Source organism: Nomascus leucogenys, chromosome 22a, assembly GCF_006542625.1.
Source record: "Nomascus leucogenys isolate Asia chromosome 22a, Asia_NLE_v1, whole genome shotgun sequence".
NCBI lineage: Eukaryota > Metazoa > Chordata > Mammalia > Primates > Hylobatidae > Nomascus > Nomascus leucogenys.
The window spans coordinates 78,253,764-78,276,659 of NC_044402.1; the positions used below are offsets into that span (position 1 = coordinate 78,253,764).

A 22,896-nucleotide genomic window follows, 5' to 3' on the forward strand; every position below is an offset into this window, starting at 1 on the left:
TCAAGGAGAACTACAAACCACTGCTCAATGAAATAAAAGAGGATACAAACAAATGGAAGAACATTCCATGCTCAGGGATAGGAAGAATCAATATCGTGAAAATGGCCATACTGCCCAAAGTAATTTATAGATTCAATGCCATCCCCATCAAGCTAACATTGACTTTCTTCACAGAATTGGAAAAAACTACTTTAAAGTTCATATGGAACCAAAAAAGAGTCCGCATTGCCAAGTCAATCCTAAGCCAAAAGAATAAAGCTGGAGGCATCATGCTACCTGACTTCAAACTATACTACAAGGCTACAGTAACCAAAACAGCATGGTACTGCATGGTACCAAAACAGAGATATAGACCAATGGAACAGAACAGAGCCCTCAGAAATAATACCACACATCTACAACCATCTGATCTTTGACAAACCTGACAAAAACAAGAAATGGGGAAAGGATTCCCTATTTAATAAATGGTGCTGGGAAAACTGGCCAGCCATATGTAGAAAGCTGAAACTGGATCCCTTCCTTACACCTTATACAAAAATTAATTCAAGATGGATTAAAGACTTACATGTTAGACCTAAAACCATAAAAACCCTAGAAGAAAACCTAGGCAATACCATTCAGGACATAGGCATGGGCAAGGACTTCATGTCTAAAACACCAAAAGCAATGGCAACAAAAGCCAAAATTGACAAATGAGATCTAATGAAACTAAAGAGCTTCTGCACAGCAAAAGAAACTACCATCAGAGTGAACAGGCAACCTACAGAATGGGAGAAAACTTTTGCAATCTACTCATCTGACAAAGGGCTAATATCCAGAATCTACAAAGAACTCAAACAAATTTACAAGAAAAAAACAACCCTGTCAACAAGTGGGTGAAGGATATGAACAGACACTTCTCAAAAGAAGACATTTATACAGCCAACAGACACGTGAAAAAATGCTCATCATCACTGGCCATCAGAGAAATGCAAATCAAAACCACAATGAGATACCATCTCACACCAGTTAGAATGGTGATCATTAAAAAGTCAGGAAACAACAGGTGCTGGAGAGGAATGGAGAAATAGGAACACTTTTACACTGTTGGAGGGACTGTAAACTAGTTCAACCATTGTGGAAGACAGTGTGGAGATTCCTCAAGGATCTAGAACTAGAAATACCATTTGACCCAGCCATCCCATTACTGGGTATATACCCAAAGGATTATAAATCATGCTGCTGTAAAGGCACATGCACATGTATGTTTACTGCGGCACTATTCACAATAGCAAAGACTTGGATCCAACCCAAATATCCATCAATGATAGACTGGATTAAGAAAATGTGGCACATATACACCATGGAATACTATGCAGCCATAAAAAAGGATGAGTTCATTTCCTTTGTAGGGACATGGATGAAGCTGGAAACCATCATTCTCAGCAAACTATCTCAAGAACAAAAAACCAAACACTGCATGTTCTCACTCATAGGTGGGAATTGAACAGTGAGAACACTTGGACACAGGAAGGGGAACATCACACACCAGGGCCTGTCATGGGGTGGGTGGATCGGGGAGGGATAGCATTAGGAGAAATACCTAATGTAAATGACGAGTTAATGGGTGCAGCCCACCAACATGGCACATATATACATATGTAACAAACCTGCACGTTGTGCACATGTACCCTAGAACTTAAAGTATAATAATAATAAAAATAAAAGAAGTGTGGGGTTTTCTGTATTGGTATAGTAAATAATAGAGCTGACGCTTAGGATACATGGTGGAAGTAGTGAATAAGGCTACTGTGGAAGAGGCCAACCAATATATTATGTGGTTTCATGCACAAGCTTTGTATCCCAAACTATATCCATACAGATGACTCTTTCTGTTTTTCGTTTTTAAAATGTCTTTTTTTTTAACTTTTAAGTTCAAGGGTACATGTTCAGAGCCTGCAGGTTTGTTACATAGGTAAACATGTGTCATGGGGGTTTGTTGTATGGATTATTTCATCACCCAGGTATTAAGCCCAGTAACCATTAGTTATTTTTCCCATTCCTCTCCCTCCTCCCACCCTCCACCCTCCAGTAGGCCCCAGTGTGCACTGTTCCCCTCTAGGTGTCCATGTGTTCTCATCATTTAGCTCCCACTTATAAGTGAGAGCATGCCTTATTTGGTTTCCCATACAGATGACTCTCCTCTGTATCAGCAGCCCCTAGAGTCCAGAGTTCCCTACGTATATACCTAAGTACTTTCTGGAGACTTCCTCCTGAGCACCTCAAATTTGCCATTTTCAAGATCGAACTAACACACTACCCATGATGCACTAGTGGTCATTAATGAAGAGTGTGACCATTAACTAAAAATAGATTATTAGGGTGGGACTGAAAGTTTCAACATAAACACAATCTATTTTCTCATTACCAAGGAATGATTGTCAATTCCCCTTCTGACAGCTTGAGTGTTACCCAGTGAGGGGTAGGAGCCAGAGAGGCAAAGAGTCAGGAACTCAAATAACTGTTTGGGACAGATTTCTTTTTAATGCTTTGCAAACCAAATATTGATTTTTGATCTATATGATAGTATTTGACATTTTGTTTCATTGACTAGAGGTCAATCTGAGATTGGGTTCACAAAAAGAAACTGCATTCCTTATTTTTTTACCCCTCAGCTCAGCCTGTCTATCCCTGGAGCCCTTCCTGAAGCCTCCAGCTGTGCAATGCTTTTTGAAGTTGTCTTTTAATTAGGAGATTAGAGAACTAAGTAAATACCAGTGGGACTCAAAGCTAGGACCTCAGCAGGAGAGTCTCGAACACCCAGGACTTGGGACATTAATAATCTTTTAATGGCTTAAGTATATCTTTGAAGGTTATTGAACAAGTCTTTTAGTCATAAAAAGTAATGGGAGAGAGTGTAATTAACAAGCAGAGCCAGCCTGTCATCTCTTACCCTGTGGTAGGAGAAGAAGATGCTCTAAGTTGCAGGAGTTCCTAAATTTATCATGATGTGTTAGTGGACTTGCCTTTAATGTCTTGCCTGAGGACACTTCATCACACTTTTATTCCTCTCATTTTAAGCTTTCTGTATTATCAGAAATTAAGACATGGTGACCAAAGAACACATTTTCTATCTTTTATTTCCTCAACTTCTGCAATTAGAACGATGAGATTTATCACCCCTACAAGTTGGTGTCACTGTGCGGTTGTGACTGTCAGATAGGTGTCAGATGGCTTTGCTGTAAGTGGTTGGTATCTACCATCTAGCATCCTATAATGACAACTGCCTGCTTCTTTCACAGCTGAATAAATCTGGGTGTTTTTTGTTGTTGTTGTTGTTGTTAATCTTGGTCCAACATTTCTTGTCAGTGAGATTACAGATAATTTTATTATGATCTCTAATTTTTAGTTTCCATAATGGAAAACGGGCTGTTTTGAGGACAAAATAATAGAATGTTGAAGCCTGCATAGCGCATAGAAGGCTCTTGATAAATACCGGCTCTTTGTATCACAAAGATTTTTCTTTAATTAAAAACACCAAGGTGAGACATGCTCTGTTTACTGCTTAACTCCTAGGACAGTAGAGAAGATGTTAAATGTTTTTGATGGTGGCATCATTATCAGATTTGGAGAAATACTGAGGAGAAAATGTGCCAGCTGGCAAAACTGCTGATACTAGAGCAGTCAGGATTCTATCCTGCTGGAGGTTTCAAGTAGCCCCACAATATCTCTCTGTGAGGGTGCTGTGGATACCTCCATACATCTCTAGATTGAGGGCATACCTTCCCAACAAGTCCTGCATATCTATCTATCTATCTATCTATCTATCTATCTATCTATCTATCCATCCACATATATATAGATCTCTCTCTATATATGTATATATATCTATATACAGATCTATATATACAGATATATACACACATACACACAGCAAGAAAGGAAGCAGATTCAATTTGTTAGAATATTAAATAAAGCATGTTAAATGAGAGACCTACTAAAGCAAGAGAGTCAAACATAAAAACCAACTGTTAAGGTTTCTAAATTACCATAATTCTGTTTACTGCATAGTATTAATCTGAGGGACAGCTGACCTATATAGGCTACTTTATTATGCCTGATCTCAGTACTTATTCACGTGGCTTATTATCATGGAACATTTTTATAGCTTTCATTTTCGTCCGTGACAGTTTTACTAGAGTGACAAGTTCATTGGTCTGAAATAAATAGGGGTAATGAGAGCATTTGACTCTTCACATTCAACGCCATGAAAAAGAAAAGATGGAAATTACATATGGGTAAGAGGTAAAGATTAGATGCTTGAAAAATACATTTCCAAATTCATTAAGATGAATTTGGAAGATACACAACTTCATTACCAAGGCTTCTTTTCCTTCATTGATGTTTAGCTCTTATAATTAATATCATGCAAATGGGGCACAGACACATACTTCACTAGTGCCAAGGAGTATATTTACAAAATAGGGTCATTTGTGGAGGAAAATATGGAATCCCAGAAGTATCAAAGCAACATGATTCCCTGATATATGTGCTTAGGTCAAGCGTATAGTGTTTCAGTGGATCACCCCAACTTCATACACTCTGCATATTTTTTAGTGAAAGATGGCAGAGAATATCTGGGTGACTTTGTAACAATGAAGCTTCCTGGTAAATGAAGTGGCCTTGATACCAACAAGGAGACTCAGAATTCAACTTCTGGCACCAGTCTTGTCTTCCATTGAGCTAATTCAGACCTGCTCAGCCACCTCCTTGCCAGAAAGGGAGTAGAAATGAGCCTCTAAGGTTATCTGGATCACTTGCTCGTCAATTGACAACATTAAATATTGGCAAAATGAGGTTAAGCAACCCTTAATATGCTAGACAGTAGTCAAAAAGAAAGTCCTTGTTTAAAGGAAGTTACATAGCAACACAAATCTTGCTTACATTCCAAGACGACAGGTCATGGTAGTGATGGTGCTGTTTTAATTTTTTAATGTTATAAAGGTTTTCTTCATTTCCTTGACATCGAAATATGTAGCATATTTTTATTTATACAAAACGCCTATTACATCCTAGCAGAGGCACAGTAGAAGAAAGAAGATCCATGCAGAAGAAAACAGAACAAATATGAAATATTCGTTATATACTGTGGAAATATTTTGTCTCATATCAGTGTGTAAGTTTCATTTACATTCCCTATTACCGTGGACATAGAGAAATAAAAGAAAAAGTAAAGAGAAGAGGAAAGAAGTTCCAAATTGGCAGAGTAGATCACTGAAAATTTGCACCTCCATAAAAGCAGTGAGAATACTAGCAAAAATTGTCAAAATCAACTTTTTCAGAACTCTAGAAATTAACCAAAGGCTTGCAATAATACAATGAGTATTTATTCAACTGTAGTTGAATCTCAGGAAAAACAGCAAGATCTATGGCTTTTTAATTTACCTTATTTCCATCACCCTCTCTCCATCTCTGGGGTAGCTGTGAAAATCAGCAGCCTAGCAGCCACTCACAGAGGAAGAATGAGTTTGGAACTCCCCAAAAGCTCTATCCCCAGAGAACTGTCACTATTTGACCTGTTTGGCAGTTCAATGGAAACCTCCATTCACAGAACTTGTCTTTATTTGACCTGACTCAGAGCTTGTTTACTGAGAACAGCCTTTACCCCCAGGGATATCTGTGGGGAAAAGTCAGCGGTAATTGTTTAACATGGCAATTGCTTCAGGTGGTGATAACACTTGCAGCTAACAAGAAGCTGAGCAAAAAGCTTAATGAGATAAGCTTGGGAATGAGCTGCTCCCAGAAGGCTTTGAAAAGCTTATACATATTCATAGACATCTAGAACGTATGCAACATACACACACACACACACACACACCTGTATGAATGTCTGGGAAAGAACTGAGAAGGCTCTCACCTATAGCAGATTTTGAAGCTCTGTGTAAGTAGAAAATGAAAACTAAGTAAAATCCCTGTCAGAGAATTGACGGCAGCCCTCACATGCACATAGAGCTCCTCAGCAAAGGCTGGAAGACTTATTGGTTCAGGCTTTTAAGGACATCTCTGTCCAATCATAAGCTGATAACTAAGCTAACTGAGCAGAACCCTCAGTTGCCAAACCCCAAAAAGAATACAGGCTTTAAAGAATTAGTTCTGGAAAGTCACTGAACAACAAATAGCAGTAACAACAATAATAGCAACAAACAGAAATGACAACAAACATTAGATGGTGGGGTGAGGGGATAGACTTGATTTCCAGAGTTTCCACATTATATTATTTAAAACATTCAGTTTTCAACAAAAATTTATAAGACATGCAAAGATACAGTAAAGGATGCTCCATATATGAAAAAATAGTCAATTGAAACTGTCCCTGAGTAAGCCAAGATGTTGGACTTACTAGACAAAGTATTTAAATGAACTATTGTACATACATTCAAAATACTAAAGGAAATCATATCTAAAGACTGAAAGGAAAATATGAGAAGGCTGTCTCCCAAATAAATAATATCAATAAAGAGAAAGAAATTATTTAAAAGAACCAAATAGAAGTTCAAAAATTGAAAAGTATAATAACAGAAATTAAAAATTCACTAGGGTATCCAACAGCATGTTTGAAAAGGCAGAAAAAAGCATCATTGAACTTGAAGATAGGTCAATTCAAAACATCTAGTCTGAGGAACAGAAAGTAAAAAGAATGAATAAAAATGAACAAAGTCTCAGTAACATGTAGGATACCATCAAGCATACAAACATATGCATAATGAGGATTCTCAGAAAAAATGGAGACAAAGGGTCAGAAAGAATATTTGAAGAAATAATGGTTGAAAACTTCCCATACTTGATTGAAATAACATTAATCTACACATTAAAGGAGCTCAATAAACTACAAGTAGGATAAACTGAAAGAGATCCACATCTAGACACATTATAATCAAACTGTCCTAAGACAATGACAAGAGAAAATCTTGAAAACAACAACAGAGATGTAACTCATTATATAAAAGTAACCCTCAATAAGATTAATAGCTCCATGATCAGAAACTATAAGGCTAGAAAACAGCTGAATAATATATCTACAGTAACAAATGGAAAAGACTATGAACCAAGAATTCTATATCCAGTGAAACTATACTTCAAAAATGAAAAATTAAGGCATTCTCAAATAAACAAAAACTGAGAAAATTTGTTTCCAGTAGATCTGTCCTATAAGAAATACAAAAGAAAAGCCTTCAGGCTGAAATGAAAGGATACTAGGGAGCAATTTGAATCCACATGAAGAATAAACAGAACTGATAAAGAAAATTTTATAAGTAAATATGAAAGATAGTATAAATGTATGTTTGTAACTCTTTTTTCTCCTATCTCATTTAAAGACAATGGCATAATGCAAAAATTATAAAACTGCATTGATGGGCTTATCATATGAAAAGATGTAATTAGTAGGACAACAATAACACAAATGAAGGGGTAGGGAACAAAGCTATATGGAGCAAAGTTTTTGTATACTATGGAAATTAAGTTGATAGTAATCCAAATGAGACTGTTACAAATTAAGATACTAATTGTGATCCCCAGGGCAACCACTAAGAAAATAACTGAAAAAACTGTATAGTGAAAGAAATGATAAGATAATTAAAATGGTACATTAGAAAATATTTGTTTAACTTACATCTAACAACTCGAACTATGAAATTACTACAAGAAAACATCTCGGAAAATACCCAGGACATTGGTCTAGGCAGAGATTTCTTAGCAATACCCCAAAAGCACAAGCAATCGAAGCAAACATGGACAAATGGGATCACATCAAATTAAAAAGCGTCTACACAGCAATGGATACAACGAAGTGAGGAGAAAAACCACAGAATGGGAGAAAATATTTGCAAACTACCCCTCTGACAAGGGATTAATAACCAGAATATATAAGGAGCTCAAACAACTCTACAGGAAAAAAAATCTAATCATCTGACCAAAAAATGGGCAAAATATCTGAACAGACATTTATCAAAAGAAAACATACTAATGGCAAACAGGCACATGAAAAGGTGCCAACATCACTGATAATCAGACAAATTCAAACCAAAACTACAATGAGATATCATCTCATCAGTTAAAATGGCATATATCCAAAAGAGCCAATAACAAGTGCTGGTGAGGTTGTAGAGAAAAGGGAACACTTGTACACAGTTGGTGGGAATTCCAACCAAGAGTGTATAAGTGCAGTATACAAATCCAGCAATCCCACTGCTGAGTATATTCCCAAAAGAAAGGAAATTAGTATTTTGAAGAGATATCTGCAATCTTATGTTTGTTGTAGCACTGTTTACAAAAGTTAAGATTTGAAAGCAACCTAAGTGTCCATCAGCAGATGAATGGATTAAAAAATGTGGTACATATACACAATGGAGTACTGTTCAACTATAAAAAAGAATGAGATCCAGTCATTTGCAACAACATAGATGGAACTGTACATCATTATGTTAACTGAAATAAGCCAGGAAGAGAAAGACAAATGTCACGTTTTCTCATAATACGTGAAAAACAAAGAGACAAATTGCCCAGCAAGGATATGGACTCATCATGTACTTCAGAAATGGCATAAAGGGAGATAATCGATTATAAGATAGCACTCTTCAAAGGATGAATTTTTAGATCCAAAATGATCTTAAGTAACATGAACTATGTTTTGGGGTGACTAATGGATGAGATAACCTATTGTGTTCTTTTATTATATGCTTGTTTTGTACACATGAGGGGATGCCATAAACAAAATGAGTCCCCTTTTGCATTACTACTTAAAAGTAATCATACGGGTCATTTTCCAGTGGTCATTCACTTCTTGCTACTACATAATGTTTAGGCTTAGAATTCTGAGCCTGAATATCACCCTAATTGTAAAAAGCATGGTCATTAAAAACAAACAAATCAGCCAGGCACAGTGGCTCACACCTGTAATCTCAGCATTTTGGGAGGCCAAGGTGGGCAGAACACCTGAGGTTAAGAGTTCAAGACCAGCCTGGCCAACATGGCGAAACCCAATCACTACTAAAAGTACAAAAATTAGCCAGGCTTGGTGGCAGGCACCTTAATCCCAGCTACTCAGGAGGCTGAGGCAGGAAAACCACTTGAACCCAATAGGCAGAGGTTGCCGTGAGCTGAGACTGTGCCACTGTACTCCAGCCTGGGCAATAGAGCGAGACTCTATCCCCTGCACCCCCCCAAAAAAAACAAAAACCACAATGAAATGCTATGTCACATCTGCTAAGATGGCTATAACTAAAAGAAAGACAGAAATAAAAATAAGTATTGATAAGCATCAAAATGGAACCCTCATTCTTTGCTGGTGTGAATGTAAAATGGTATAGCCACTGTAGAAAACAGTCTGACAGTTGGTTCAAAAGTTAGACACAGAGTTACCACATGACCTAGCAATTCCACTTCTAGGCCTATACCCAAAAGAACCGAAAATCTATGTGTACTCAAAAATTTGTACATGAATGTTCTCAGCAGCATTATTCTTAATAGCCAAAAAAGTAGAAACAACATCAACTGATGAATAAGAAAAATATGATATATCCAAACAATGGAATATTATTCATCCATAAAAAAGAATGAAGGAATAAAGTGCATGTACAACATGAATGAATAGTGAAAACACACTATTTAAGTTTGTTAAGTAAAAGAGACCAAACACAAATGGTCACATATTATATAATTCCATTTATAAGAAATGTCCAAAATAGACAAATTCATTGAGGCAGAAAGTAGATTAGCAGTTGCTAGGGCCTGGGAGGAGGGAAGAGAGGGGAGTGGCTGCTAATGGGTAGAGTTTCTTTTTTGGGGTGATGAAAATGTTCTGGAAGCAGACAGTGGTATGGTTGAACAACCCTGTGAATATACTAAAAACCACTGAATTGAACACCTTAAAATGTTGATTTTGTGGTATATGAATTACATTTCAAGAAAGAAAAACTTAAAGATAAGAATAATTAGCATAAAGATGATAATTATGCTGCCAAGTAAGAATAATAAAAATTGTTTTGGATAGTTGAATAAATCAAGTGATACTTATTGAGTAGCGCATCAAGTGCTGTGGCCATGGAGATGCCCCATTCACATCTCCCTTTAGGAGAACCTCATCAGGATGTATAGCTGATTGACACCTCCATCTCCATGCCTCTGGGTCCAAGCCTCCCCTGGAGCTGTTCCCCATCAATGACTGAGCGTGATGAGGGCAGGAACTGGGTCACTCCCATGGAAGCATGATTTCTCCAACTGGCAAATTCTGCTCTGGACTTCCCATTGGCCAGGCAGTGATTTTTTCCAAACCACACTGTGACCAAAGACTCTTTATATTCACTCCTTACTTGTCTCTCTTCTTCCACAGAGCACTGTGGTCAAATGCTCTCCCCATCTACTGCTGATCCTGCTCTCTTTAGCTTTCACATTTGTTTCTCCGGAAAAACCTTTTGCTCATCTAATATTGGCATATGTTCTTTGGAGAGCAGAAGTGACTCATGAATGTATGTCTAAGAAGGAATACAGTACAAGACTTGAGGAATGTAGCTGAAAGGCCTTGGTAGGACTGAATGTGTCTGCATGTGTCTCTGGGATTCCAGGGATATATTGTATTCACTTGTACTAAACAGATGTGTAAAAGACTTACACAAACAAACTACTCTCCAAGGTGCCTAATTCGAAGGATAATATGTATTTGAGTGAAGAAGTTCTTGAAATGCTTGGGAAATACCAGTTTCTTACAATTATGGTATTTCATAAAAACCAATATAGGTACTGATTGAGGCCACAAACACTGCATGGGCAAATCAGACAAGGCCTGTAAGTCTAAAGCAGTGTTTTTCACACTGTGGGTCACTGCAAATTGTAAATCATGAAATCAATTTTGTGGGTCATAACAGCAGATGTTTTAGTTTTGTTTTTCTTTCCTTAAAAGGATAAGAATATAGATGCATAGTAAAGGTAAGTGTAGTTTCATAAAATATTTGTCTTAGATATGTGTGTGTATACTTGTGTGTATATTTATATACACTACCTAGGTTTGGATATTTTTGTCATGGATTGCATTAGAAAAGGTTTGAAAGTCATGATCTAAGGGATACAAAATAAAGTTGGCACAGTCAGAATTTACATAAAGACTTTCAGTAACATTCTTTAAAGTAGGAACAGAATTTCTGATTCCCAAAAGCGTCACCAGGGTTGCATGCTTTTGAGTGACAATGTCCAAGTGGAGTGAGTCACACAAAACCTTCTGGTGCATGGGGGTGCTCCTCCAGGCCCAGAATCATATTCACAATCTGATTAGGTACTGGAGATCACCTCATGTAACCCAGGTACATCTCAGAGTTATAAAATGTGCAATATGGGCTGGGTGCGGTGGCTCACGCCTGTGATCCCAGCACTTTAGGAGGCCAAGGCGGGCGGATCACGAGGTCAAGAGATTGAGGTCATCCTGGCCAAAATGGTGAAACCCCATCTCTACTAAAAATACAAAAATTAGCTGGGTGTGGTGGCGGGCCTGTAGTCCTAGCTACTCGGCAGGCTGAGGCAGGAGAATCACTTAAACTCAGGAGGCAGAGGTTGCAGTGAGCCGAGATCACCCCACTGCACTCCAGCCTGGGCAACAGAGCGAGACTCCGTCTCAAAAAAAAAAAAATTGCAATATGATTGCAGGGTACAATCAAAGTACACTCAGGAATAAACAAAATCCTCACTCATCATACTTGGTCTCTCCAGGCTAATACAGTCTATTCCAAGTTTATTCCTGAATGTATCATTGCTGCTAGACAAAGACAAAGGATGGTAACCCAGACATCTCTGGGAGTCTTGCTAAGAGATCCTTGGACTAACTATAGAGCTCATCCAGTGGTTTGTCTCACTAGAGCTACGTCTCGTGGAAGTCAATTCTCCTTAAAAGAATGATAGGATGTGGGCCATGGTGGCTGGAAATCTAAAGGAAGAGTCACAGAGAAGTCAGGAATGGTTGCAAACCATTGCTAGAAGGGGTAATCTGTTTTGCAAAACTAGATTCCACACAGATGTGTAAAGGAAAAGAAAATAAAAGTCAATAAGGCATTGAAACAGAAGATTCACTCTTCTAACCTAAAAAATGCAATGCAGAAAACTAATGTTGAGAAAAGTCACAGGGCTGTCTAATCTTAAAATTTAAAGAAACTCTAAACTCTCTTAGGTGCTTCTCAAAGTTATACGTACTCTCTGGGGGAAATGTAGATGAGCTAAGGGGTGGAAAAGCCACAGGAAAAACAAAGCGGTTCTAGGGTCATATTATGTCATTGAATCTATGAGAGCATCGATTGTAAGATGGACTGTTGGCAGCCCACTAAAAGAAAAAAATGCTATGAGGCAATGCATTATCACTTAAAATATTTTAATCTTATTTTAAAAGATATTTCAGATTCGATATAAATTCTATCATATACCATTCTTGAAGGAAAATGTAAAACTATACAAGTTGATTATACACAAGGGAAAGTAAAAGGTGTCGCTCTTCTGAATCAATTCTCAATTCAGAGTCATCAGTGTTCACAGATCTTATCCTCTAAGCCATCAGGATATTAATGATGCAGCATGTATCTTTAAAAGTGCTCTGCTATCATCTCCAGAAATTTCTTCCAAGCTGCTGACACTCTCTTGTAAATTTTGATGCCGTCACTTATTGAACTTAGTAGAAGATGCCATTGGAGGGTTTTTAGATAAAACCAAACTCATATTCCTTCCTAAAGTGATCTTTCCTTGGTTTGTTGGCTGCAATTTTAAGGGTTGCTAATGTCCAGTCTTGCCACTAGAAATTTTTTCACTGTGCAGATACATGTCTAAAAATGCACCAACAGCTAACATCACTTTGAAGGTTAAGTAAGACTCCGGGCCATCTTTCCACATGGCTGTACACCACTCATTCATCAGCTCACCTGTCATTCATCTCTGTGTGTGTGTATGTGCACGCATGCATGAATGCACACACATAAGACAACAGCATTGAGTTCAATCTCATTTTCATAAGAGAATGGGTTCAAACTCACACACTGAAATTGCATTCATTTCCCATTTCTGCATAACAAATTACTATACATATAGCAGCTTAAAACACCTATTTATTATCTCAGAGGGCTGGAAGTCACAAGTTCATCATGACGTGGTGGATTTGCTGCTCAGGATCTTACAAGACCAAAATCAAGGAATTGACAGAGCTGTATTCCTTTCTGAAGGCTCTGGGGAAGAATGGAGCTCATTCAGGTTGTTGGCAGAATTCAACTCCTTGCAATTGTATGACTGAGGTCCAGGTTTCCTTGACATTTGGCCCCGTCTATATTTAAACCAGCAACATTTGTTGAATCCTGCTCGTGCATAACATGTCTCCGACTTTTCCCTTCTGTTGCGCCTCTTCAGCTTCCTTTTGTGTCCTCAACTGGGAGAAGGCTCTGTTTTAAGGGTTCACGTGATTACATCAGACTCACCTAGATAATCCAGAATAATCTCCCTATTTTAACATCAATTGATTAGTAATCTTAATTATCTCTGTAATCTCTTTGGCTTGTAATGTAAAGTGAATATATGACAAGTGGTGAGGATCTTGGGGGCCAACATTCTGCCTCCCACACTTAGTTTGATATTGTTCAAAATGAAATATGGTGACAAGTTTTGACCACCTCACATCATGCATGACATCACATTGAAATGCTGTACATTTTGTCATCTATGTTCTCAGTGTTAATTGTTTTAGCACTCTTGGCACTGGCAGGTATGTCAAAGGACACTGAGGTTTTCTCAGCATTTCCTATTTGACTAAATTCCTAGTTTTTCCTAAATGAATTACATGTCACTGGATGTTAAGCAGTTTCCAATCAATTGAAAGTTTCTGACAAATTGATGTTCCACACCTTAATAACAGTCCTGCATCATGCACGAGTTTAATTATATCAGCCTCTTCTTGTTTTGAAATTTCTTTCACTTATTATGAGAGCTTTGGCAATTTCTCCTGCCTTCAGTTGCATAACTTGACATGTGTTAGGTGACCCGTGTAGATGTATTTCAGTAACCAAATATAGCACCACTTCATCTTCTTGGGAGTTTCTTCCTTCATTGTTGCTTTGAAAGAACATATAGAAATGGGACCAGTTTTCCAAAAACAAATATTTTCATCACTAATATCAAATTTACACTCCACTTCTTATTTCTATGTTTTTCTGCAAAACAATAACTTTTCATTTCAATGCCAGACCATACTGTAATCTCATTGGACACACATATTAACCAGCATTTAAGTCCAATCTATGTAGTACCAACAACGTACAATACACAATTGAAGAGATAACACAAACAGCTCTGACCAAGTTTGTACATGCACAGGCAATTGCTGTATCACCAACTGTCACTAAGACATCACTGGTAGTAAGATACCATCCTGACTTTCAACATGTTAAGTGTGAGAAAAAGTGCCTTAAAATCATTGAGCAACTACTCTGTGCCAGGCATTGTGCTCTTTCAGCAATTCTACTGAATTTTCCTGGTAATCTACTTGCAAGTAATAAACGTAATGGCTGAGAAGATTAGTGCCAGGGCCAGGCTAACTGGGTTTCAAATATTGCCTCTGTAACTTACTGTGTTACCTTGGACATATTTCTTAACTCTTATCTGTAATATAGGAAAAAACGGGATAATTCATGTACAGTACTTAGCACATAGTAAAACTCAAAAATAGTGTCATGTTGTTTCTGTTGTTTTTAACTGAGCTTAAGACCTGGCTCCTTTTCTTCCCATATGTTCATGAAGCAAATACCTGTATTCTCCCAGTTAGTGAAAAAGTACTCATTCTGGAAATAGAATCTATTTTAGTTCTAATTCCTTATTGTTCTAAAATATACCAGATTATCTCATCCTGCCTTGAGTGTACTGGTTCACTAAAGGACAGGAAGCATCAATACTCATGACCAGGGAACTTGGAGAAAATACGGTGTTTAAAAAAAAAGGAAAAACGTCCACATAAAAGGTTTAACATTCAGGCTACTCAACACTCTGTCCTCCACCTTTTCTTTTGTGCATCCCTCTCCCTACATGCACTTGGATCTCTGTGGGTTAACATCTAACAAAAATTTTAGGAATTAAAAGGTCTGTAAAAAATGGGGTACACTCGGGGCTGTTTAGGGGCTAGGCAACAGACCATGACACCTGGGAGAGAAAGTGAGCCTTCTTCCCATTTCTGCACAAATTACCCAGCCTTCCCCAGGTTCATGAAGGTCACCAGTGCACCTAAGGTAGTGCTGGGGAGCTGTGGCACAGCACTGGTGAGGAGTGCAGTTATGCCCGTGGGAATTCCAGAGTGGGCAAGGAAGCCCACATCATAGGACGCTGCTCTGTCATGGCCAGAGGGAGAGGATTTATGAGTGGTCACTTGGAAGAAATGATGAGTCAGTAATAAATTATTATTATTATTATTAAAATCTTAGGCTTGGCATGGTGGCTCACGTCAGCATTTTTGGGAGGCCAAAGCAGGAAGATCCCTTGAGGCCAGGAATTTGAGACCAGCCTGGGCAACACAGTGAGACCCCTGTCTCTACAAAATAATTTTAAAATTAGCCAGGTGTGGTGGCACGCACTTGTAGTGCTAGCTAATTGGGAGGTTGAGATGGGAGGACTGCTTAAGCCCAGGAGTTCAAGGATTACAGTGAACTATGATTGCACCACTGCACTCTTGCCTGGGCAACAGAGTGAGACCCTGTCTCTAAAAAAAGAAATCTTAGAAACTCCAGGAATACTTCAAGAATGGCTTTTACAAGGGACTAGGGTTCTTATGCTACACTACATAGGAGAAATGGTTAAGCAGCCAAATATATAAATTATAATATTAATGTGACTGTGTTTATTTAAAGCCATAGTCTGGAGGCCTGGTGAAATCTGGTTATGTTTGTATTATATTTTTAACCCACTCCCACCACTGTTCATTGCCCTTGAGATCCTTGAGGACAGAGACAGCTTTTAATTTTTAAAAAATCTCTGTAGCCCTATCACCTAGCAGAGGACTCAGCACAGAGTAGGTACTCAATATATGACTGTTGAAGGAAGGAATAACTGCCTCCAAGGAATAAATTTAGAATAAACAGATGGAAGTTATAGGAATATAATTCAACATAAAATGCCTAACTACTAGAACCCTTTATAAATAATATAAAAGAAGTCCATCATGACATAGTGAGAATCCTGTCACTAGAGGTGTTGCCAATGATACCCTGGAAGAGGAGCACACTTCATGGAGGGAGATGGATCAAATCATTTCCAGCTCTTGAATTGACTGGTACTCATTGCATAGAGACCAACAGGACACTAGCTATGACAAAGCTGTGAAAGACACTAAGCAGAAGCGATGAGTCAGCAAAACTGGTTTTTATTTAAAAATGGCTTCAAGGACTATCTATAAAAATCAGCAAGCCTCAAACCAGGGTTCATCAGAATTGAAATAGTACCCTGGAACATTGTTATGAGGAGCCATAGAAATTGTCTTCTAAAAACTACACTATTATAACTCTGACTGATGTTCAGAGGACTAAAGTATCTAATAGACATCATCTATAGTGAAGATGTTAAATGATGAAAGGTTAAAGGAAAGATCAGACTGTGAGATCAAGCTGTGATTTTTAGACTCATAGGCCATTTCGATGTCCCTTCCGTGTCACTGGTGAAGTAAATTCTGGAGTCACTTGTCTTGGTTCCTTTAACTTCCAATAAATGACTGAAGGAACTCAGATCTACATGAGGAGAATTACTGGACAATGATGGAAAGGTCTTCTGAGATAAATGAACATTCTACATTAATTTAAAAGCCATAAATAGAATGATGAATAGGACTATCTCATAATGTCAAAGTTCAAAGGCACTTTTCAAATGTCTCTTTAAAGAAAACCTGACCTTTCTTTCTGTCTTTTATTATCAGAAAGTTTGCCAAGAGCAGTCTAGGTCTTGGGTCATTTCATTTTGACATGGAAGTTCTCTCAGGATTAAAAATAATAAAAAAAGAAATATTTAACTCTGAAGTGACCATGAGAACATGTTCAGCAGTATAAAAAATAACAATATTGAAGCATTAGGACTTCAAAGGTTGTGTTTTAATAACTACATAAAGCTTTCCCCTCTCATATATGGGAGATATAATTTATATGAGGTCATGAATAGCTAAAGGTATCAGCATGAATAGATATTTTTCTATTGTATTTCATGCTGTTTTATAACATTCTATTTAGGAAAATTGCTGAGTATACTACTAGTTAACTTTCTATGCTAAATATCTTGGTTAGGTATAGATTAGCTGGCATTAAATATAGATGTGAACATAAATACATTTTTATGAATATAAAACCTCTTACCAAAGACCTCTTTTTCCCATTTCAATTTCCATTTTAAGGTATTATTAACAGTCAGTAAAATTCACCCTTTTTAAGGTAGATTTCTCCAAGTTTTGACAAATACAGTCATATAATCACCACTGCAAGCAAGATACAGCGTGGTTCCATCACAACCCTCTACCCCTTTGAAGTCAACCCCTCTCTCCATCTCCTGTCCCTGGAAATGAACTGATTTACTTTCTCTTCCTATAATTTTGACGTTTTAAGAATGTCCTGTAAATAGAGTTATATAGTATGTAGCAAAGGCCCCTTTTAAACTTCATGCACTTGATAAAAAGTAATTTACTTTTTATTTTTATTTACTGGTTTCTATTTCCTGAATTTAAAGGCAATAATAGATATAAAAATCAAATTACTTTTGAGTATTACATCTTGAAATAGGTAATTACCCAGAGGGCCTTTAGAACATACAGACCTTTAGGACTTCACTTCTGAAGTACTGAATCAGAATCTCTCAGTGTGTGTTCTGAGAATTCAGTTTCTACTAAATTTTCTAAGCCTGATTCTGATTGACCCATTAGATTTCGGAACATTAACCTGACAGGTATTCACTAGATGAGATCAACAACCAGATTTTAAATGATGTGTGGCTATGGAATCAAAGTTCAAAGGTTGCGAGAGTCTTATCTAGGTGACCTTGTCCTTGGTGGCTACCACTTACTGGTTGCAGGGCCTCAAACAAGTTACTTAAACTTGATGAACCTTGGTTTTCTTCTTTATAACATGGGGAGAATGCCTATTTCAAAAGATTGTTTGGGGGATTAAATGCTTATAAATCATTTAGCATACTACATGGAACATGTAACAGTCAAATAATGGAGGTTGCTCATATTTTAGTATCAATATCATCATCATTGTTCTCATCATCATACTGCCCTGAGTGCTTTATGATTCTTTCTCCATGTCTGCATTTAGGTAATTTCACTCTTTTTTAACCCTTCCTCTAGAGGCAACTAAAGAGAATTTTTGTAGCAACACAGCTATTATTCAAGGCAGTAAAAAGATAAGAGAAATTCACTCATTGCTTGCAATCTTCACTTCTACCCTGTTATAGCCTCAAAGATGCCAATGAGAACAAGAAGTGAATTACTGGAAACTCTCTCAGTCTTTTTTCCAAGGGGATATTATTGGCCAAGTATGGACAAACAGGAGGGAGGAAGAGAAACAAAGAGCAAAAATCAAGCAAAAAATTAGGCTGTCTGTACAGCTAAGATATATCTAAAATTTTACTTTTTTTATTGGAAGATTTAGTCAAACGTGATGTGAAAAGAAACTGAAACTGTTGGCCTAACGAAAACAGGTTGGCTCCAGTACTATTCCATATTAACTTCCCTAAATAACTTGGATTCAAAGTTCAGGAGTCAGCAGAATATCTTAAGATTTATTTCAAAACATTACAAGGTGGCCGGGCACAGTGGTTCACAGCTGTAATGCCAGCACTTTGGGAGGCCAAGACGGGCAGATCACTTGAGGTCAGGAGTTTGAGACCAGCCTGGCCATCATGGTGGAACCCTGTCTCTACTAAAAATACAAAAATTAGCCAGGTGTGGTGGCACGCCCCAGTAATCCCAGCTACTCAGGTGGCTGAGGCAGGAGAATTGCTTGAACCTGGGAGGCAGAGGCTGCAGTGAGCCAGGACTGCACCGCTGCACTCTAGCCTGGGCAACAGAGTGAGACTCCACATTAAAAAATAAAACAAACAAACAAACAAACAAAAATTTACAAGATTTAGGGAAAAGAGAAATAAAGCTAAAGGCAACATTTTAATCCTATTACAAGTACTAAAAGTTGGCCCTAAAAACTGATTGCAAGCTAGATGTATATGCATTTATTTATGTATTTATTTATTTATTCATTTTTATTTTATTTTTTAGAGGCAGAGTCTCGCTCTGTTGCCCAGGCTGGAGTGCAGTGGCGCAATCTCGGCTCACTGCAAGCTCCACCTCCCGGGTTCACTCCATTCTCCTGCCTCAGCCTCCCAAGTAGTTGGGACCACAGGCGCCCGCCACTATGCCTGGCTAATTTTTTTTTTTGTAGTTTTTAGTAGAGACAGGGTTTCACTGTGTTAGCCAGGATGGTCTCGATCTCCTGACCTTGTGATTCGCCCGCCTCAGCCTCCCAAAGTGCTGGGATTATAGGCATGAGCCACCGTGCCCGGCCGTATATGCAATTATTTTTAAGATATAGTTTTAATTTAAGCCCTGAAATACAGAAGAGTCATGATATTTGGTTGTACTTGCTAATATAAAGAACTACTATCTTCTAAGAATTAGGCAATGCTGCTAACACCAAGGACAAAAGAACATCAAAAGACACATGAACCCCACAAGCCCTACCTGTTCTCAGCATCAGCACTGCACTTTGGGGACATCAATTCAAAGGATTTGGTAAATTTCACCACCTGTCGCATAGAAAGATAATAAATCCAGATCAATTAAAGCTTTATTGCAGTTTAAAATAATGTAATAAACATTTTCATCTTTATAATGATTATAATACTTGGAGATTAAAGAGAGATTTTTAAGTGGAGGAATCCCGAGAGAGTAGAAGAGGAGAATCCCATCCTACATCTTGTATCTTACTTCTTACAAAGCATACATTGTCAAAGTTTCAATACATTTCACTAAACATGTACATATTTTTACAATTAGGTGTACAATGAGCTATGGAGGTCAGGTAAAGGAAAATCTCATTTGAATACTTGAAAAGAAAACTGTTCTTTTAACAATCCAATCAAAAGCAATAGAGACCCAAGTAGGGACAGAACACCCCTCAAAGAAGATGCCCTCTGTCAACCCCAGGCTCCTGGAGTTAGCTCATCATTAAGCTTGGCTCATCATTGTTCTCAGGTGAGCTTTGTGTTACCACCACCTAAAGGGTAAAGAAGAGGAAGCCACCTTATTCAACAATCATTCTTGTGTGGACGCTTCCTCTCTCACCTCTCCAGTGAAACTAGCATACCAGTGTGAGAGTTGACCAAGGTTTATGTTGAGGGAGAATTTATGGGAACAGAAAATGTCAATGTAGTTTTTCTTATTATTAGCTAATACTGAGTTTACACCGTAAACCAGGCCCTACAGCAGAAGCTTTTTTGATTATTTCTTTATTATAAATCTAAAGTAGAGAATTTTATACTCAGTCTATAGATGAGGAAACTAACCCCCAATTTTTAAAAAGACGTACTCAGTTTCACACAATTAAATAAGGCAACTGGCATGAAAGGAATTCTCTCTGATGCTAGAGTGCTAGTTCTTTCAACACTACAAATGTTGAGTGAGAAAGGCACTATTTCTGGCCCTTGTAGGGGTGGACGGAAACCTTTCCTTCTACCCTCTGAAGGTTTGCTGAAATAAACTGACAATAGACAGATTAACAGGAGAACAAGCATACAAATTTACTAATGTGCAGAAGCACAGAAGCCATATAAAATATGAGACTCAAAGGAGGGCCAGATGGTTGAAGCTTAAATAGCATCCTCTTTATAGGGGAGATGGGTGGGGGATGTAGGCAATTTTGAGGGGTAGAAAAAAATTTCAAAGGAATTAAATGAGCACAAAGAGCAGACAATGACCAGGGACAAAGTTTCTCTGAGCTCTCTGGAGGAGGTAGCAGGAAGGTAAGGGGTGGAACTTCACTGTGAACAAAGGTTATCTTTTTTTTTTTTTTTTTTTTTGGACAGGTTCTCACTCTGTCACACAGGCTGGAGTGCAGTGGCCCAATCTCGGCTCATTGCAGCCTCCACCTCCTGGGTTCGAGTGATTCTCCCACCTCAGCCTCCCAAGTCGCTGGGATTACAGGGGTGTGTTATCACACCCAGCTAATTTTTGCATTTTTAGTAGAGACAGGGTTTTACCATGTTGACCAAGCTAGTCTTGAATTCCTCACCCCAGATGAGCCACCAGCCTTGGCTTCCCAAAGTGCTGGGATTACAAGCACGAGCCACTGCACCTGGCCAAAGGTTATCTTATTATGCAGATAAAGTCTCCCGGGTAATCTCTCAGAGTGCCCTCAGAAGAACAGATGGAAAGTCTGTCTGGGCATGGGGACATTCCTCAGTCTTCCTTCCTGTGATATGCTAATAATATTCTCTGGTTAATACCATTTCAGGGAAGGGATGGAAAAGAGTTCCATCTTGTACTTGTGAGGAGGAACAAGAAAAGGTTAGAAAGTTCTTGGCTCTGAGGGGACTCAGTTCTAAGGCCTTTTAATTTCCTTTAGATCAACGTGCTCAGTATGCCAAGGCACCATGCTTTGAAGTATCCTTTTCTGAGCCCCAATACCCTCTTTTGACAAGATATACCACATGATAGAAAAACAAGCCCCTATAGTGAAAAGAGTCCATCTGAATATCATAGAATGCTTCCAAGGTTGACATTTAGATTTTCCTTAGCCATATGCAGTCATGCTTCAAAGGCCTTTTAAATTAACCACTTACAAGGAATTGATGGGCACCTGAGAAAATGATTTGGAAACTAGGAATAGATTAAATATTAAAACAGCTTTATCAGTGAGGTAATGAACTCAAGCTAGGCAAATGCAACATTAGGGAAAAAATAGAAAAGAAAGGCTTATCACAAAGAAAATTGTGTGTGACTAAATGAATGTAGGGCAATGACAATCGCTCGACTGCCAGGAGATGCCCTTGACAACTATAGAACATATTTCATTTCATATTGTAATATGAATTAAGCCTCTACAGAATCACTCATTGTGGCAGATTTTATTTTCCAAAGATGGTCACAACAATATCTCCTATCCCATATTTTTCTCTTCCATGTAACCCTGCCACTTTCCTACCAAGTAGTAGGATCTACGTCCTTTCTCCTTAAATCTGGTGGGCTTCTGAAAGCTTCAACAAATAGAGCATATGGAAGAGATGCTACATGCCTTCCAAGGTTGTTGTAAAACGCAACACAGCCTCTGCCTTGCCTGATGAAATATGTGTGCTTGGAGCCCTCGGTCACCATGCAAGAAGTGCAACTACCCTGAGGCCACTATGCTGAAAGGGAGACAAACCACATAGAGAGGTCATTTTCCTGCAAATGAGGGATTTTGCACACATTATAAACAATCCTTTATGTATGTATCAATGCTTACAACATCCCAGAAGGTAGATTTTATCCTCATTTTATTGACAGCAAATTAAGGCTTAGGGGGTTAAGTGGTTTGATGGAAGCCATGCAAGCAGGAAATTGCAGAACTGAGATTTGAACCATGTTCTGATTCCACAGCTCCAGTGATCCCACTTCTCACTGCTTTAATAAGCAAGAGGAAGTGTTATTACAGCAGCAAATTATTTGGACATGACTCCTTCAAAACCAGAATAAACTCTACTTTTATTTACTAATTCTACAAATATTTATTGAGTACCTCCTATATGCCCAAATTTGAGTAAACACAGACTAAAAAGTAACTTGAAGTAAAACACTTGGCTTGGTATAAGATTAATCAAATTATCAATAAACTGTTAATTGTTTCTGCA

General features: G+C 38.1%; 1 protein-coding gene across 3 annotated transcripts in view; it reads right to left on the reverse strand.

The window, feature by feature from the left end:
- Nucleotides 1-22,896, reverse strand: part of PDE11A (phosphodiesterase 11A) — a 428,560-nt gene that overhangs the window by 211,221 nt on the left and 194,443 nt on the right. For all 3 annotated transcript variants that reach the window (XM_003253771.4, XM_030803549.1, XM_030803550.1), the window contains one exon: nucleotides 19,751-19,815. In XM_003253771.4, coding sequence (XP_003253819.2) covers nucleotides 19,751-19,815 — 65 coding nt within the window. The remainder of the gene's footprint in view (nucleotides 1-19,750; nucleotides 19,816-22,896) is intronic.